This window comes from Phalangium opilio, unplaced genomic scaffold (assembly GCF_054372755.1).
Source record: "Phalangium opilio isolate 3A_F unplaced genomic scaffold, DU_Popi_V2 ptg000002l_1, whole genome shotgun sequence".
Taxonomy (NCBI): Eukaryota; Metazoa; Arthropoda; class Arachnida; order Opiliones; family Phalangiidae; genus Phalangium; species Phalangium opilio.
This window is the reverse complement of record NW_028324144.1, coordinates 15,330,720-15,350,603: the sequence shown is the minus strand read 5'-3', so window position 1 is coordinate 15,350,603 and position 19,884 is coordinate 15,330,720. Positions and strand designations below refer to the sequence as shown.

The 19,884-nt window shown below is 37.0% G+C and overlaps 1 protein-coding gene and 1 long non-coding RNA gene across 3 annotated transcripts in view; one reads left to right on the top strand and one right to left on the bottom strand.

Moving 5' to 3' along the window:
- Window positions 1–19,884, bottom strand: part of LOC149720195 (long-chain-fatty-acid--CoA ligase 5-like) — a 184,112-nt gene that overhangs the window by 70,984 nt on the left and 93,244 nt on the right. Inside the window, exons 5-6 of the mRNA XM_089859689.1 lie at window positions 18,175–18,274; window positions 16,138–16,310 (exon numbers count right to left, since the gene is read on the bottom strand). Of these exons, the coding sequence (XP_089715815.1) occupies window positions 16,138–16,310; window positions 18,175–18,274 (273 nt within the window). The remainder of the gene's footprint in view (window positions 1–16,137; window positions 16,311–18,174; window positions 18,275–19,884) is intronic.
- On the top strand, window positions 17,777–19,855 carry LOC149720197 (uncharacterized). Of its 2 annotated transcripts, none has more exons than XR_016376855.1 (3): window positions 17,777–17,908; window positions 18,001–18,122; window positions 18,193–19,855. It is a non-coding gene; the product is annotated as an uncharacterized LOC149720197 (long non-coding RNA). The 2 variants fall into 2 exon arrangements; XR_016376856.1 differs by having other exon boundaries at window positions 17,788–17,908; window positions 18,006–18,122.

Below are 19,884 nucleotides of genomic sequence, written 5' to 3'. Positions count from 1 at the left end.
TAATCGTGTTGGTACTCTTCTCAATTAAAAATTTCGAACAGTATAACCGCCTGTTGTATCTCATTTATGAAATTCTCTATGTACCACCATTCATCTCATCTCATTTATGCAGGCCCGTAGCCAGAAAAGTTACGCAGAGGGGGCAGTATCTTTCTGTGAGGGGGCATGGCAAATGGAATTTTTTTATAGAATAACATAATATCAAAATATCAGACAATAAATATTTCCGCAATATTTCATTATTGACACTCATTTAACATTTGAAAATCAAACTTTTTTAAAAAGTATAAAAAATAAATTGTTAATAAACAATTCTAAATCTAAACTTCTAGTCAGATCTTTTTCGTAGGCTAGGGAAGTTAAGTTTCACTTTCTTTCATGTGACATAGCTCGTCGTTAAAGTGAAAATACGCGAGTTTGGCAGGAAAAGCTTGCCTCGCGTCAAATGTAAGTCTGTATCCCGAGGGGTGGGTCATTCATGAAATCCCGTGCGCTACCCGTGAAATCCAACTTAATGATTTCTTTAATGATTTTGTGATTTCGTTGCTGATTTCGGATTTTTTATTTGATTTCGAAATCAGCATTGATTTCGAAATCAGCATTGATTTCGGATTTCTTAAGTTGGATTTCACGGGTAGCGTACGGGATTTCATGAATGACCCACCCCTCGGGATACAGACTTACATTTGACGCGAGGCAAGCTTTTCCTGCCAAACTCGCGTATTTTCACTTTAACGACGAGCTATGTCACATGAAAGAAAGTGAAACTTAACTTCCCTAGCCTACGAAAAAGATCTGACTAGAAGTTTAGATTTAGAATTGTTTATTAACAATTTATTTTTTATACTTTTTAAAAAAGTTTGATTTTCAAATGTTAAATGAGTGTCAATAATGAAATATTGCGGAAATATTTATTGTCTGATATTTTGATATTATGTTATTCTATAAAAAAATTCCATTTGCCATGCCCCCTCACAGAAAGATACTGCCCCCTCTGCGTAACTTTTCTGGCTACGGGCCTGCATAAATGAGATGAGATGAATGGTGGTACATAGAGAATTTCATAAATGAGATACAACAGGCGGTTATACTGTTCGAAATTTTTAATTGAGAAGAGTACCAACACGATTACAATTTTAAAATGAGATGAGATGAGCTTTGAAAAGAGCTCATTAATATGAGCTTTGACAATGAGTCGAGCGGTAAAATATATGACATACGCCAGAAATAAATGAAAAGAAAAAAAGAAGCCTTAAAATTTTAATGAGATGATATTTGGTATTGAATTGAGAGCGAAATATGAGATGAGCGTCATAAGCTATTGAGTTCACAAAAACCATAAAGAGAGGTGAGCTTCGAGTATTGAAAAAACCAGTTGAAATGAGATGAGAGGAAGCCCATAAATTCCTTGTGGAAATAAAATCAGGATAAAAAACACAAAATCAACAAAGAAATCACGAAATCAACATAAAAATCACGAAATCAACATAAAAATCACGAAATCAACATAAAAATCACGAAATCAACATAAAAATCACGAAATCAGAAGCGAAATCACAAAATCAGTAAAGAAATCGTGAAATCCATTACAAAATTCACGAAATCCAAAAACCAAAGAAATCACAAAATCCGACGAAATCAAGGGGAAAATCTCAAAATCCGAGGAAATCACGTAAAAACCGCAAAATCCAACGAAATCAAGGGAAATATCGCAAAATCCGTCGAAATCACGGGAAATATCGCAAAATCCGTCAAAATCACGGGAAAAATAGCAAAATCCGACGGAATCACGGGAAAAATCTCAAAATTCGATGAAATTCATTGGATTTTATCGAATTCCGAAAAATGAACGAAATCAAACGGAATCCGAAGAAATCAAATTGGATTTCGAAATCCCGTACACTTTTTCCACAACGTCCGACATAATATTTTGGTCCTGGATGACAAAACCAGCGATATATATCAAGGATAACAACAAAAAGCTAAAAATTCCAGTGTATCAGCATGGGATACATATCAAAAGTGAATTTAAAACATACAAATGAATCAGGGATATATCAAGTAAAAAAATCCAAGTGTATCAGGAATATACACAGGTAGAGACAATAAAGTCTAAAATATGTTGATATACATTCTAAATAGTTTTAATATTTGTGTACCAAAATGAAAATATTCATTACAGGGGCAAAGTTAATTTGATAAGGGGGCATTGGAAATTTTTGAAGGGGCATTTAGGGGAAAACCGAAATCTTATTTGAGGGGGCAGGATATATTTTTGAGGGGGCCTGTTCAGTACTCATAGGAATCTGGAGTTCCATTTACAGGGACACTCACCTAAACCTCATCTCTTGAAGCCGCAAAATAGTTCCCTCACCAAAGACCCATCTTTCGGAGTTCCAAGTCATTGCCACTCACAAAAAAATCATTTCTTGGAGCTCCAAATTTATTTTTACTCGCCACAAACTCATCTCTTGGAGCTCCGAATAATTGCTGCTCACCAAAACCTCATCTCTGAGAGCTCCAAATATTGCTGCTCAGCAAAATTTCATCTCTTGGAGCTCCAAAAAATTTCTGTTCCCCCGTTAATCATTTCATGCAGTTGCAAATAATAGCAGCTCACGTTAAACTCAACTCATTGAGCCATTAATAATTGTAGCAAAGGAAAATCTCATATCTCGGGTGTACAAAAGAAATACCGCTCACAAGAGCTCACCTATTCTGGTTTTAAATATTTGGCGCTCATCTTCAACTCAACTCCAGGAGTTCTCAAACATTTGGACTCGTCGCAACTCATCTCTTGGAACTCCAAAAAATAGCACTCTCATCTCCAACTCCGTTCCATTATGAAATTTTACCCCTCTCCTCTCACGCTCCTCTCACATGTAGAAAAAAACTATCTACTCATCTCTCAAAATACTCCTAGTGAGCGGAGCTTTAAGGAGCGCGCCCATCACTGGTTGCCTCATAATAATTTGAGAGTTTCTTTATAACGCTTTTTTGGAAGAAATGGCCTATAGAGAGCGCGATAAGACGGCTTTAATAATGCCGCCGTGACGTTGACAAGGGACGCCATCAAAAATACTCGAGTCTAAATCGTCGCCTTAAATAGCGTTTATGAACTTTGCGAAGCTTAAGGAAAGTAATTAGGTCTAATTTTAGTATTTAATTAGTAATTAATTTTTAATCTTACTGGTAGATCAATCAATTACCACATTATTATCTGTGAGAGCTGGGACATTTTAATAAGCTATTGAGGTAAATTTTACACCTTAATGATGAAGTCTCTCTGGCTAAACGTTGGCGATAACTCTTCAAGGGAAATAATGACAAACAGAACTGTATAAATTCTTTCATTTAATAACATTTTACATTTGCATTATCTAAATTCAAATTCTATATTAAAATAAAAAACAATTGCTGTTCATTGGATATCTAACACGTTTTCATTTCGACATACCAAGGTAGCTCTTCCAATTTGAGCCTTTTTTAAAGTCTTTTATAACACAATGTATGATAAAATGATATTATTTTCGGTTTATGTTAAACATGTAACACACTGTTCAGCGGTTCTGCTACTAAGCCTTCTCAAAGAAGTCACAGCTTCTGAGATTATTGGGAATAGATGTTTTTTAGACGCAAGTTTACGTTACCAAAAATTGTTTCAAACTTAGACTTATGGGTCGTGGTTCTGGTTTTTAAGAATATCCCATTCTGAGGCTTTTTATATATAACACTTTTTTTGTTAAATTAATTAAAATCAATCCTGGTTAAATATGTAACGCTAATTTTTATTAAGTTTCTGAAATTATCAGAGCTAAATATCAAAGACAATTAATTGCTCTCATTTCGACACAACTGCAACCGTGTAGATTCATTCATGTAATAACATTTCTCATTTCTAATTATTTAAATTCAAAGGGCTGTATTAATTTCTCCTTTACTTCTAATCTGACTTGACAGCTTAGAAGTAAACAAATACCGGGCTGCCAGGCTGACTCTTACACAACAAAGTTGGCTATTCTCGCTTATGAGAAATGCATCCTTGTCATATGCATCTATGTCTGCCACAGACTTGTAAATAGGGATAATTTCGTCGGGAGCCCTGCGGGCTCCCGACCCCCTCTTCCCCAAAGCCAATTTTTTTGTGTACCCGGGGCTCCCTAGTGGACAAACGAAAATGAGGGAGGGAAGGATGCATTCCGGCCATAGTTTTTAGGGGAAATATTCTTCATTTTATGTTTACCCCTTTTTTGAGAGCTGTTTTCAGTTATCTTTATGGGGGAGAGTTATCATCGTCCCGAATTTTTCAGGGTACCCGGGTGGTACCCGACCCCCCCCCCCCCCCGAAACATATTTTTTCAGGGTGTCCTGTGAATTATTTTGGGTGTCACAGGGTCCCTGGTATCCCCTATTTACAAGTTTGGTCTGCCATTGTCTGGCCTTCAGGAGCCCAGGACTCTCAACTGAAGCATGGCGGGAAATAAGGATTTTTTAAAACTGGACATTGGGCCAGCGACCCCTCAGGCCTGGAATACTGGTCCATGACCATTGACCAGTGTGCGTCGTCTGCTAAACTAAAGAAGTGGGTAATTAAAATAGTTGAGATAATGTCTGGACCCTGGTTACCCTAGAATTTTCTTAGTGGTTCGGTGGACCACTGACCGCCCTCCGATTTAATTTTTAAACTGTTCCAGACCAGACAATTTTTAAACAGGTCATTTGCCCTGTGCCACCGCCTTATTTCCCAAGCTGGCGCGACTTGTTTTGCGTTGAAGAGTGCGTGATGGATGGAATTGTGGTCGAAAAGCCGAGATAAATAAATTTTAGAAATTTATTATTAGTAAACTAAGTTATTTTAACGGAAAACGGTAATGGAACGTTGTTTTTTCTTAAGCATGCCTTTAAGTTTTAATTAAAAAGAAAAATTAATATCTGATCCTTCGGCTCTGCCCCATTGGACCGAATCGCATTCGGCCGAAACCAGTCCCAATCAACCGAAAAACCCGCACTTTTGGCGGATTCGGTCCAACGGGACATTCCCATTGGAGCGAAAACCCGCACTTCTCCGGGTTTCGGTCCATTGGGGCAAGAATGCATGCGCACATACACCCGATGGAACTGAAATGAATTTAATTTCTTTGACTTATAATAAAATAATGGTCAAAGAAATTGAGCACCATACGCGAACATTCTGTAAAATATTAAGCACCTATTTTAGTTTAGAAGAACCAAATACTTTCAGATCCCCGAAAATTTACTTTTTAAAGCGAATTGTAGATTTATTTTATTATTTTAAGCCATATTTATCACGTTACATGGTTTTGCCTGCAGTTTTAGAGTATTAACTAGACATTTTCGAATATTGGTTTTTTAGATATGAAAACAATAACCCTTGAAAAACCGATTCGTTCCCAAAGATATATATATAGTATATAACTACCGAAATACCTAACTTAACCAAACCAAACCTAACCTAACATAACAGTAATGTTTTGAAAAAGGCGTATTATTTGAGAAGTCAATGAAGCTAAACATGAATATTTTGGAAAAGGCGTACCATAGTTAAATGATTTATAAAATATTACTAACCTAACTTAACCAACCCAATCCTAACCTAACGTAACATAACAGTAATGTTTTGGAAAAGTCATATTATTTGAGGAGTCAATGAAGCTAAACATGAATATTTTGGAAAAGGCGTACCATAGATAAATGATTTATAAAATATTACTAACCTAATCTAACCTAACCTAACCAAACCAAACCAAACCAAACCTATAACCTATCAATAAACCAATTACAAACAAACCTAACCTAAACTGACTATAAAAATGTTATAAAATATTCCACCTCAATTGAAACCCGCCGTTGGGCTAGATTTTGAAATTCTAGCTAAACATTTTCTGTCGAATGCGATTCTGTCCAATGAGATTCGGTTGAATGGGAACCCCCCGATCCTTCACTCAAGTGATAACTTCAGTCTTATCGATACTTTTTAGGTCTTCATTCTAATCAAGACATTTTTGATTAATCGGTTCTGACTTTAGTCTTACAACTTCAGAACCAGTTTGTGTACCATGTATATAGACAAGCCTTTAGCAAACCAGGGTTTTCTATACAATGTTGTGATTCTTTCTGGTATAACCGTGGCTAACCATAGAGCTGTTAAACTGCCAGCTTGAAGAGGGAAAGGGTGTAGCGCTTCAAACTATTGTAGCTATAAATCGCGACAGGTTTGGGAGAGAATAGGTAGGCTAAAGACATTTTCTTCGACTTAGGAAAGGAGAAAAAACTTATGCGTCATGCACTGCACAGCCTCAGATCATTGTTGGGTATTGTACAACCTTAGCACATTGGAAACCAAACGGAGTATTGCAAAATAATTTTGGTCTTTGTTAGCAACATCGAATGATAGATGAAACCAAAAGTGGATGAAGGGAAAAGTATGAAAATGGCCAAAGTTGCGAGTCATCAGAGTTTCGCCGTAGTTGACCGTTTTATTGGGGTAGCTATACTGAGCCTGTTCACTCCCTTAAAATAGGTCTTGTGTTAATTCGCGGTTACGCGGTTACCGTCGTCGGCTTTTGTGTATGCTAGAACTTCCTCGATTTGTGTTTGTAGTCAGGACAGAGTAGCTGGTAATATTTTAAAAGGTATTTGAAGGTATAATATGGATATAAGTAAGGTTAAAATAAATCGTGGTAATTTAGTTATAGTGCGAGCAGCTTGCGTCGTGATGCGCGTGGGCTATGGTTAAACCAAGGAGCATAAATGTCTGAACTACTTTCAGTCGCGAGTTTGCAAGTCCATCAGTCACTAGTAAACTAAATAGTTATTGGCGAAACTTTGATGTCCGCATTTTTTAACACAGGCTCTATGGCCATTGTCATACTTTTCCTCTCATCCACATTTGATAATACCAGATGGTAATTAGCAAAGGAGATGTATGTATTCATCCTTATTGGCATTAAGTGGTAGAGGTTGTGGACTGGTACTTGCTTTGTTACTTTGAGTGGGGTAGGGGTGTGATGGTGTTGGAAAATATTTGCACCGGCTCGCTAAAAGCAAGGAGGATGTATAAGAGAGAAAACTCGTTTTGAAAATGGGGAGATAAAAAACATGCATCAGCGCCTACCAATGGTTAATTGAGTTACCAACCGCCAACCAAACCAGGTCAGAACTGCATCTGTCGTACATTAGCACCACAAATCTCTCAATGACAGGTAGAATTTCACGAATAGAGGAGTTAGATGGGCACGATCCTAATATTTTTAATGCTCGAGTTACTTCATCGAACGGTTTCCACGTAGACCAAGCTGTTTTCTTCCCTTTACCATTAAAACACGTGGTTGTATCGCATCCAGTCAGAGCGTGGAAAGACGATAAAGCTGCGCACTTGGCTTCACCCAATTTTAATGCTATTCTAGTTGCATCTATGAGACGGAAGTCTTTGCCTGTTCCGAATGCGACTACCAAACGATCGCAACAAATCTTATTTGAAAGACTTATACCGAGAGCCACGACATCTGTGTCAACAGTCCTAATCAGAATTGATTTAAATCCCTGATTTGCGCCGTGTAACGCGTGTAGGAACATCCTGGTGTCCGCTTCTTCATGAGTGCAGGGTGAAATCGATTCTAGATTAGCTTGGGCGGAACAAAGAACCTCATGGCCTTTCGTAATGTAAACAGCTCCGGGATACTGAGATCCGAGCGCCTGAGTACTCAAGAAGCTAAATAGTTCGTTTTCATCTTCCCTTAGAAACGCTTGCCATTTTTTTGGCAAGTCTTTGCGCTCTTCGACTCGTATCCTCATACTGTTTCCGCGCCTTTTTCTTGTGGCTGCTTTAAGACTACCATCAATGTATACATCGAATACCACATCTACGCGACGTATGCAGCCAGTGAACTGCGCAGCTATGTATTTGGAAAATACCACAGCATAGTCGGAAAACGTTCGTGCCCTTCCTGGCTTTATCATATTCACGATTGCCGCACCATCAATAATAACCATGTCTGGTTCATGTGTTGAATACGTCTCACGTTCATCTGTTAAAACGCCTTCAATGCAAGAAAGTAAATCGCTTTTGTTACCGAATCTCATCATGCCGTTAATAGATAACGAGGACGGAAAAGCTTGGTTTTCGTGTTGGAAAAACGTGTCTAAATCACCCGATCGTATTTGGGACGATATATAAAGCCTTGAAAATAAATTTCGGTCGCTCTTTACAGCAGACAGTTGAAGTTGATTCTTTGACTTCTCTTTATCTGGAGGTCTGCAAAAAGTGGGAATTTGTTTTTCTTCAAAACGTCATTTATTTCTGTAGTGCATTCTACAAGACGTCTTTGAAATAGTTCCTTGGATAGTGATTACCCAACTTCTTTTATGTTTTTGAGAGAAATCGCCGTTCTTTTGTCCAAAATTTGTCTTGAATCTAAAACAAGTAACTCTTCACTGTAATCAGAAAAAGGATTTCCGAATTCATCCATGACGGAAACCAGTGACTTTACGCGTTCCAAAAATTTCCTCTGAAAACTGCTAGTATCCTCGTGATGGTGAGCGTTATACGTAGTGCTTCCAGTTTCAATGATATTAAGAAATTGTTCAACTAATCGACACATTTCTGGCCCAGCTACCATCCACCTCAAAAGTGATTCGGGCTTTTCTGTAAGCCCAATGGCTCCTCCTTCGCCCTTGATGGATGCGTTATTCTGCTCATGCGCCTCGTCCAGTGGCATACTTAACAATGGCCTGCCTGTTTTGTTAACTGTGAATTTTCCCTTGCAAAACTCATCAAATAATTTTGGATGCCTATCTCGAAGTGAAACCATATCTCTCAAGTTAATGGAAACAACCCTAGCATAATTCGGATGATCGAGAGCGTGAAAGAGCCATTGAATTTCTTTTAGTGTCCCAATGTAGAGAAGGAAGACACCCTCGTGGACAGCTCTATCCCATGCTAGAAATCCAAGCTCGCTTTTCAAAATAAGCTGCCAGAAATTAAACTGTGGACTAGCATCCTCTCGACGAATGCACCACTCTTCAAATGAGCACCCGACTCCGGCGTTTTTGAACGCCTCATTTCTAAGCTTGTAAAGAGCGCAAGCGGTGATCTGGTGTGCTCGGCAGGTTTTCTTCACGTGAGATGCTTTTAAGAAAGACTGAGCTGATCCAGCTGAAGAAATATTTGCTTGTTCGAGCGCTGATGTCCACCCACTTCCGCTCAAAAGATCACCAAGAGCTTTAAGTAAAGTCATTTTTATATGAAGGCCACCAAGCACGACGACAAATGAGTCTTCTCCATATTCTTCAGGCCATCGCCACTGTATTTCTTTGGCTAATTTGAAAAGTGGCTGGTCACAAGCAATGACTGGCACCTGACCTGGGTTCAAAATTTCCGTCGCTTGTTTTACCAAATTCATTGTATGGCGTATCATTGCTACTTATTTTGAATCGTCTTGAAACAAAGGTAGTATAGCCGTCTTTGCCACAGGGTGTTTAGAGTAGTCTAGAGTTGGTCTTTTATTTGTATGATATGCTGCCCATGAGACGTGAATATGGGTCTGTTGGCTCTCGTCAATTGCTCTTGCAACGTGTTCACACCATTTTATTTCTCCTTCCACCGTTTTGTTGACCAAATGAATGTTGGTGTTAAATTTGCCAGCTAGGTCGGGAATAATTGGAATGGCCGGGGTTTTTTTAATAGCGGAAATTGGCGGTACATCCGTGTAAATCATTGGTAGAGGGTCAATTCTTTTCCCTCTTCTTTCATAAGGCAAACGAATTTGTTCTGTGCCAACATTTCCATGATGTTAGGGTGCTAGTAGCCGTGGGATTGTGGTCAATATTATCAACGGCCGAGGTTGTAAAAACTCCAATGTTTAAGGATTGAGGACATACGGTCCCAATGTTTTTATAATGTCTCACAGCTAAGTTTCCAAGATCAGCGGAGCACCCGAGAACACGATCTTAGGAAACGGAAAGTCCTAATCTGTAGAGAGTATCTACGACATCTTTAGATCTGGTTTTTGAATGAATCATTGTGCCCAGGAAAAGTGGAAGAGGAGTTTCATTTTGTTCACTGTGTCTTAAAATATTCGATGTGGTCGGTGAACTTCTGCGGCTCGAACACGTGTTGAAGACAATTGTGGTATTGAAAGACAAGAGTGCGAAAAATAGTTGTCTTGAGTCTCTATGTTAGATCCACGGAGAATCATGGTGATAAGTGTTGTAACTGAATTTGGTACAGACTTGGATTGACAACTTACGGCAAATTCTCCTTGGAATGGCGTAATTGAGTGTTTAAAAATATCTTTTCTTACAATGCTTGCGGCGCGTGATAAGATTATAGTCTCATTTTCATTGTCAAGAATACAGGCCGATTTTAGCGACTTCCCAATGTTTTCATTAGAGGATAGTAAAATTTCTCTACCATCTCGGTGGGCTTCAAGTCCAGGAAAAAAGCTAAGGATTTGGTTTTTCAGCCTCGTTGAATGAATGTCTGAGCTCCCACCTAATTGTCTAACCAGAGCATCAATTAGTTTATTCAGTTTACTTAACATGAAAACTCTCCGTTGGTTCGACATCGCGTCTTCGAGGGTTGTTTGAATGTAAGAAAATAGTTCAGCAATAGCCGTTTTGTGGGATGGGTCAGAACTATCTTGTTGAATTAAATTGGATTTCTTCTTTTCCCGATTATATAGATTTGATAGACAATCCTTGTGGTATTTTGCTTCAGTGGCGATCATGTCCCCATCGCTTAGTTTTGCGATTAGTGACTGATCTTCTAAAGTTAATGCGCAATATCTTACTTTTCGGTCAAGTTCAAAAGTTGTCACTTCATGTAAAGATTTTCCCCGAGATTCGGGCTTGTCGCAGAAAAAGCACATCGGAACGCTGAACCTTGGTATTTTTGCTAAATGGCGCCTTGTAAATACGGTAGTTTCCGAAAATGTTGCGTTACTTTTCCGTTTTTCAGCTCTTCGTAGTTCAGTTTTGTTGAAACGAAGACTGCATGATTTATGGAATTTAGCTCTCTTAGATATTAATATCTGTTCCAACCCATCTCCCAGGTCAATTGAACTACTTATATCTAAATCGCAGACACCTCTAAACGCTAGCAGGTTTTCGGAAATTGTTCTATAGCCAACTGCTTTAAATCTATTTTCATAATTGCCAGGGTAAGTCAGTTTTTCAGTGGTATTTTTTTGACATAATAGGCATATTTCCCATTTTATCTCGGTTTCTTCGTTTCCTTTTAAATTTAGACAATCGTCTTTCACTAACACGAACTTGTTCATAATTAAGCCGAAGTATAATTTAACTTGGATAAAACTACCATAAGCGATCTTTATGACGGGAACTAAAATCTAATTTTATAAAAGAAAAATTCCGGTAACTTCATAGTGAACCACGCTCTGCACTAAACAACTATGATGTGAAGTCCTGATATTTTTGTCATGTAAAGATCACTAAACCCCCGTAAATAACCGAAAAAACCCAGAAAAACATCCATTCTATCACCACAATACGAAAATTTACCATGAAGTTTCAGATCTTTACAACTTAACAAGCGTGAATTAGCAGTGTTGGGATACCGAATTTCGAACTGAGTGCCTGTATCCTGTACCATAAAAATATTTTTCAATCTTTAAAATGCGAAAAATAATTAAAATGTTCTCAAATTATTACTTAAAAATGTTGACAGTTGTTTATTCTTAAATGTTGCGAAATTATGACTTTATTAATTATGTTGGGAAATTATGACTTTATTAATCATGTTGCGAAATTATGACTTTATTAATCATGTTGCGAAATTATGACTTTAATTATGTTGCGAAATTGTTACTTTAAAATGTTCAATAATTCTAAGAGAGCGGTAGCTCTCTTAGATAAGACTTCATACTGGCTTTCATGTATAAGGAGGGTTTTTTATTGGAAGTAACTTTTGTTCTATTGTGTTTACTGCTATGAAAAAGTACACTGAACTAAATAGCAGTTAAGAATTAAAATATTTATTTCATTTTGTAGCGCGTGGTTTGATTTTTTATTGCAAATTTCTTTCATTCCTTACTGAGCTCCTACGAATCGGAGAGATTTTCGCTTTATACACGACCCCTACATTTTCTCTATAGCTCGAAGGCGGCGTATCTCGAGGGGTGCTACCTAAAATGATGTTAGGTGAGTTTACACTTTCACGGCCGCTTTGACGGCTTGTCACGGCTGTCACAACAGAGATACGGAATGCCTCCAATCTTTAATTGACTTCATATACTTCAAACTAACTTTATACCAAGTTTCATGCTTTTTTTTTTGGTTGAAAATCGACAGTTATCCTCCAGACTATAAAAGCTCCATTTCATTACGATATTTCAAGGACATCTTTTAATATTAATATTTGAAACAGGTGTTTACATATTAATTAAACTATACTACATTTATATTTAGCCTAAACACTAATTTACGTATTGCGAGGTAAATAAGAAAGTATTACCAAATGTCATGCATTCTAATGATGTAATAACTGTTCAGAGTGGACCGGAATGTCAAAACTAAAGGCGGTAGAAGAATTAAAGTTTGCGTCTTGATTTTCGTGTACATTACGAAGAGACTTTAACGGTTCAGAGTGGGCCGAAAAATAAAAACACATCAAACTAAATAGATTTAGGTATATATAGAATGAATTCAACTAGATCGTGGTTGCCGAAGGTCTGATCGTAATCGGATTGTACAGTAGAACTTTCCATTCTTTCAGAGCACATTATGTTAGTGTGGCATTTGTTTGCCAATTAAGAGCCATAATTGCAAATTTAGGTAAGAGTTTGTATGTCTTCCTCGTCTCGACTCGGAGTGGTATCATTTAGTTTTCTCAACTTGTTTTGGATTCCAGTCTAAATCAGAACCCGTAAACACGACTAAATAATGTTTCAAAGGGTCTGAATAATTTTCCAAAGGGTCTTCATAATGATCCAAAGGGTCTTCATAATGATCCAAAGGGTTTTCATAATGATTCAAAGGGTCTTCGTAACGATTCAAAGGGTCTTCGTAACGATTCAAAGGGTCTTCGTAATGATTCAAAGGGTCTTCGTAATTATTCAAAGGGTCTGCATAATCATTCAAAGGGTCTGAATAATCATTCAAAGGGTCTGAATAATCATTCAAAGGGTCTGCATAAGGATTCAAAGGGTCTGCATAAGGATTCAAAGGGTCTGAATAATGATCACAAAGGGACTGTTAATGATTCAAAGGGACTTAACAAAAACTTTCGGGGTTTGAATAAGAACTCTCGGGGTTTGAATAAGAACTCTCGGGGTTTGAATAAGAACTCTCGGGGTTTGAATAAGAACTCTCGGGGTTTGAATAAGAACTCTCGGGGTTTGAATAAGAACTCTCGGGGTTTGAATAAGAACTCTCGGGGTTTGAATAAGAACTCTCGGGGTTTGAATAAGAACTCTCGGGGTTTGAATAAGAACTCGCGGGGTTTAAATGAGAACTCGCGGGGTTTAAATGAGAACTCGCGGGGTTTAAATGAGAACTTGCGGGGTTTTCAAACGGGGAAATTTCGAAGTGCCTCGAAAGGGTTTTAAGTAAAACCCTATGTAAACCCTTTTTTCTAACAGAGAATAAAATGCGTTCAGTGCACAAACGACAAACATTGGTTTTGTATAGTTATTAGCACGAACGTGTATTTTCCAGCACAGGGTCAACGCCTGGACCACGTCATACTAACCTGAATGGCTCGACTCTCTCCAGCGGCATCTCCAGCCTAATAGGGTCGGGTCGGATTGAATTCATTTTCAAAACAAGTCGGGAAAACCAAAATATTACCTCTCCGTGTCGAGAAGATTATATAACCTTAAGTATCCAATGAAAACGTCGACCTTTTGCCCTCATCCTTTCCCGCGCTTTGCGCTTCCGCATTTCATCCTTACTCTCAACATTATCTTCCTCCATTTTACATATAAAAATCAAATACTCACAAAAAGAAGTGGCAAAAACCTGCTGGCTCTTTACAACCACTTAATTTGACTTAATATCCAATTTCCAACAACAATAATATACCGGTAGTTTAATTGACAACCTACTAGCATCGAAATTCTCATAAGGAATGGCTCCCGCGGATAAAAAACGGCAATTTTCAACTAGGTGGGCGTTATCTCATAAGATTTGAAAAATATCATTTGTCTTTTTTACCAATGCCTAACCGTTTGGATTTTTTAAAGCAGTCTTAGCACCAAAAAATATTTTTGAATGAGGATAAAAAAGGTCTGTCCTCTCGTAATTTTTAAGCTTTTATCATGATTACTCTATACAACAGTAACAAGGAGTATAAACGCATTAGTGGAAGCAGTATTTTTTTCCCAAAACAATCTCGCTTATGTTTGTGCAATGAATGAAATATATCACAATGCACGGGCCTTGATAGATATAGGAGGCAATGAAGGAAATATATCGCATGCACGGGCCTTGGTAGATATAGGAGGCAATGATAATCTCTCTCTTTGCACGAGAGGTTTATCTTTAATATTTAAATAAATATAATTATTTTTAATTATTTTAATCTTCAATAATTAACATTAATAATAGTTAAATCGTTTAAAATAAAGTTATACTTATTATCTTCTCAAACTTTGCTAATATTGACGTTTAAAGTGAAGGGTACCCCTCTTCCCGCTTTCTTCAAATTTTGGGGTATATATACGATTCGTTTCCATTATAATAGTAAGGAAAAACCGCAAATGCGAAAACCTTTGGTAGCGATCCTACCTTAGGGAGGCTAGACGTTTCTCGTAACCCTAGCTGATCGCCGCGTATATCCTAAAACCAAACGATGATAATGGAGTAGAAGCCAATGATACAGATTGGTGTCTATGTGGAATAGACGGAAGACCAGTGGATGGTGGTGTTAGAAGGCAGTGTAAGTGCAGACGGGTGTCAATGTGGGATTGACAAAGAACAGAAGATGGTGGTGATTAGAAGCCAGTATGTACAGACTGGTGTCCACGTGGAATGGACGAAGACCAGAAGATGGTGGTGATTAGCAGCCAGTAAGAACAGACTAGTGTCCGTGTGGTATGGACAAAGACCAGAAAATTGGTGGTGTGAGAACTCAAGTAGAGGAGCCATTTCCGTGACTGTGAAAGCAGTTCGGAAATGGCGAACACGTTTGCTCCGATACGCAAACTGCGAACGCGGTCACGTGGGTGTAACAACGGACAGACAGACACACACACAGACAGACACGGCCGTTACAGAACCTCTCCTGGACTACGTCACACGGAGAGGTAATTAATAGATTTAGGTATATATAGAATGAATTCAACTAGATCGTGGTCTGATCGTAATCGGATTGTACAGTAGAATTTTCCATTCTTTCAGAGCACATTATGTTAGTGTGGCATTTGTTTGCCAATTAAGAGCTCATTCACAAATTTAATAGGGTCGGGTCGGGATCATTTACAGATTTAATAGGGTCGGGTCGGGCTCATTTACAAATTTAATAGGGCCGGGCCGGGTTTTTATTTTAATTTTTTTCGGGGTTGGTTTAAGTTTTTAATTTTAAAGTTTGGACTCGGGCCAGGTCTGGTCGAAAAGAAAGTCGATCTGACTAGTCTCTACTTTAATTATAATTTACATAAACTCAACGGAAAGCGTTTCGAAAACCATTTTGTTTTGTTTATAATTTTTATCTTGTTTTATCACATTGATTAAGAAACTTATCTGGCAATCTCTTTAATATCAAAAGTATATATTATATCAAATGTCTCTGTTTCCCACGTGCAATCAAGTGCAATTTTATCAAGGTTATTTGGGCTTAGTGAACCTGGCCGCACTGTTCTTGTTCATTTCACCGGGTAGACTGAGTGAGTCAGTGTAACTGCGAACGCTAAGCAATTTTTTTAAGTGTAAATATTTTATACGTAATTTAATGTCTTTTACCAACGAACGTAACTCTATTTGAAAACCAAGTATCTTTAAAATAATTAAAAGCAGTGGTTATTCGATTTAAAACATCTTAATTTGTAGATTTTTCGTTCGGTCTCTTGTTCGAGACGTAACTACGGTAAGTGACACATGTCACTAAGCTCTTAAACTTGGCGGGTAAATAATTATTTCGTTGTAAAACTAAGAACTGACCTGTATGTATCTATATGGATGAATTTCAAGTCCAACGCTTTTCGCTAAGCTGAGCAACGTTTTGGGTGGAGTGCCAACGTAAATCAAGTGTTTCAGCTTCGGAAATTTGGCTCTATTGCGGATGACGAAGTTCGCCTTGTCCAATGTGTCACACACGAAAATTGGGATATCCGCTGTTTTTAAATATGTTATTAGGAATGTGTAACTGAATTTACAAGTTTTGCTTTGTCAGCAGAGATAATTTAGAGAGAGGGAGGAGAAATAGAAGTCTAGTCTTGAGTCAGTTCATACGCGCTTACTGTTTCCACTTCCCGTTAGGAATATTTTTATTTAATATTTTTCTCTGTTTTCTCTAAGACATATGTAGTAAAACCACTAACTTAAGATTATATTCTTACAAAATCAAATCATGTAAAGCAATTAGACTCTTCAGGGATAGCCAAAAACTATCAAACCGGATGTTGTTCTCCAAAACGTCAAAACACCTCTTTAATATGACAGGGCAAAGGTTAATTTTCGGTTTAACTTTTTAAATTATCTCTGTTTTCAGTTGGTCGGTTTTAAGTTACTGAGTTATGATAAATCTTGTTATATAATTTGGAGTAAGCCTCATTTTTAGAGACAAGGAATAAAATTCAAAATCGACATTAAGATATAAAACTTTCATATACTTAAAGAAATTTTTTTTATTGTTTGTTATTTATGGACTTTCATAATTCGTTACATTTCGAATTTGAGCAAATTGCAAAGTTGATATCAGAAACACTACGGGAAGGTTTTATGAGCGATTTGATTTAATTTTACAACATTGGGATGGAGTCAAACTCCTAGTCCTGTTAAGTCTGTTAAAAACGTTCTATTCTATTCTCGTAATATTTGAGCTTATGTCAACTCCCTAATTAAGCATTGTGCTATTTAATTTTAAATTTGTAAGAAAGGCTCGTTTGTAAAGTACTAGTGCTGTGCGAGTACTCGATCGAGTATCAAGGCTTGTACTCGGCTCGATGCTCAATAAGAGATTTTCTGAGACTCGAAAAAGTTTCGAGTATCAAACCAAGGCTCGATAAATACTCGAACCTGCTTTTGGAAAGCCTTGAACTCTGAAAATAGGATGTAGTAGCTATAAAAATCTACAAGAATGTAACGCTTATTGGTTAACAGACGCACATTAGTGCTCATTGGGTAGTTTAGATCATAATGCCAAGTGCAATGTAGTAGGGTAGTAGCTCCTAGCTGGTAAAATAGTGGAACTAAAAGTAATGAAATACTGTTAAAGGCGCGTTTACTACTATTATTTTATTTATTTATTTATTTATTTTTTAAGTTTAGGTTAGAAATTTTCGTTTGGATCTTTGCGCGAAGTATAACAATGGCTGCAAGTGACTTCGGTGAGGAATGAGATTCCGAAGAAGATTTTAATGAGGAATTACGTTCGTTAAATCTAAAGGGAAAAAGACTAATTCCGTCTGGGAATTGATGGAAGTAGTTGTCGATGATCAAAATTACACCAAATGTCTATTATGAGAGCAATAAATTAACAGAAATTGTGAAAACACTAGAAAATCAATTCCCAATTACTCGATAAATACTCGAAACAAATTTTCCAACTACTCGATACTCGATTCGAGTACTCGAGACTCGACTCGAAACCAAAAATTCAAGGCTCGCACAGCCCTATAAAATACCACAATGCAAACATTTTATATGGGTGGGTCCAAAGTATATCCAGTGCTCATGACATCTTCACTCTTGAAACACTCAAAAACGAGGGGTAAGTTCGCTAGAAATACCTGTATCTAACTTGCGCATAAAAGATAAATTGATTTCTTAACTACGACCTTGAATTTTACTTCCTTTAATAAGCCCAGTGCATCCATGGCAATATTACGTTGGACAGAGATTTGAAAACTGTGTCGTGACACATCAGATCAACTTATAACTTTCTCCTGAAAAAATCTTAAATATGGCTCACAGAGAAAATAAAGGTAAGATATTGCTAAAAATTGCCTATGCCATGACCAGGCTAACGTTACCTACTTTGTTCAATTACGAAAGTAACGGCATCATCAGGCATATGGTTATAGAAAGGAACAATTACAGATGAATACGCACAAGTTCCAAGAAAAGTGAAAACAAACTGTAAATAAAGAAAATATTTTGCACATCAATATCATGTAAAGAAAGTTTAATATTATGGTGGTGGACAATCTTGTTTTCGGAATATTTGACACTTTAAAGTTATTGACAACCCCTTGCCTTTATACCTGCGTAAAAACTCCCAAATGCCTAAAAGTGGGATAGGTCCAATTACTTTCCATAATTATAGAATTTTGTACGAAAATATTTTGGCAGAAGAGTCGAGGGGCTACTCACTTCCCCAAAAAATGTACACCAAATTTCTTATTTCCAAATATTTCCGATTTATTTCTATTATTTTTGTATTTCTTTATTTCCCGATATTTCTCCAAAAATTTCCAATATTTTCACGATATTTCCTTTAAATTTCCAATATTTCCATTATTCCTTCGTATTTCTAATATTTCTCAGTATTTCTATTATTCCTTCGTATTTCAAATATTTCTCAGTATTTCTAATATTCGTTCGTATTTCAAATATTTCTCAGTATTTCTCTTATTCCGTCGTATTTCTCTTATTCCTTCGTATTTCTAATATTTCTCAGTATTTCTAATATTCCTTCGTATTTCTAATATTTCTGATTAATTCTATTATTTAATAGCGTTTTTGATATTTCAAATTCTCTCAACCATCATTATAACAATAATGTACAACCTATACGGTTAAATGAAGTTGGAATCGTTTTTAAAAGACTACTTTTGAATTCAAAGATACCTGATTTTCTGATTATAAAAGTTTTCAGTATTAATATCAATTCAATTCAAAACTTTTTTAGTTCCATTGTTTAAAGATTTCATTTGTTCATAAGTTCATAAGATATGTTTCATAAGTTTGTCACTGGTAAGTGAGAGTTTGTCACGAAGTAACGTAGGTGAAACGTCATATATTCTCGTAAAGTGACGCCTGGTGAAGCTCTGTCATAGGCTTAGTAAAATGAACTGTACAATCGAGTGTAGTCAGTTCTTGCTTCGTTCTCGAACTAGCTCCATGAAACTATATAACTATGAATATACAGCTCTATCATATGCCCCTTCAATCATGTCCATTTTTTTTCGGTGTTACCCTCGTAGCTTTGACGCGTTTTGCGTAGCTCTAATAGCCAATCACAAGACGAGAGGAAGTGACGTTTCGAAATTACACACCCCCAGAATCCTCCTCCCTTCTCCCGCTCCTAACACTAGCAGACACGTGACTGATATCTCCTTTCGCTAAGCCCCGCCCAAACCTTATCGAGAGGTTAGACAGCGTAACGCAGCTGTGTATTCACAGTTTATTTATTTATTTATTTATTTGAATGTTGTTCACAAAGTCAACAGTGTGACGTATGTGTGAACATGGATGAAAAAAAACTAACAGGGATAAATCAAACTCGTAGACTTTACATTACTAAGAGGGAAACACGTTTGTTACCAACAAGGCTGCTAGATTTGATTTCGATTTTATTTTTTTAGCTCATTTACCGATTCAAATTCGGAAGTAGATTTATAGAAATTTTGCCATCTCGTGGTAACCTCGGGAACTTTAATTTAAAAATGTCGATTCCAACTTTAGACGTTTGAGAATCTTCGTATGATTTGTTAGGGTTTTAAAGCTAAAGTTTCGAAACTTTTC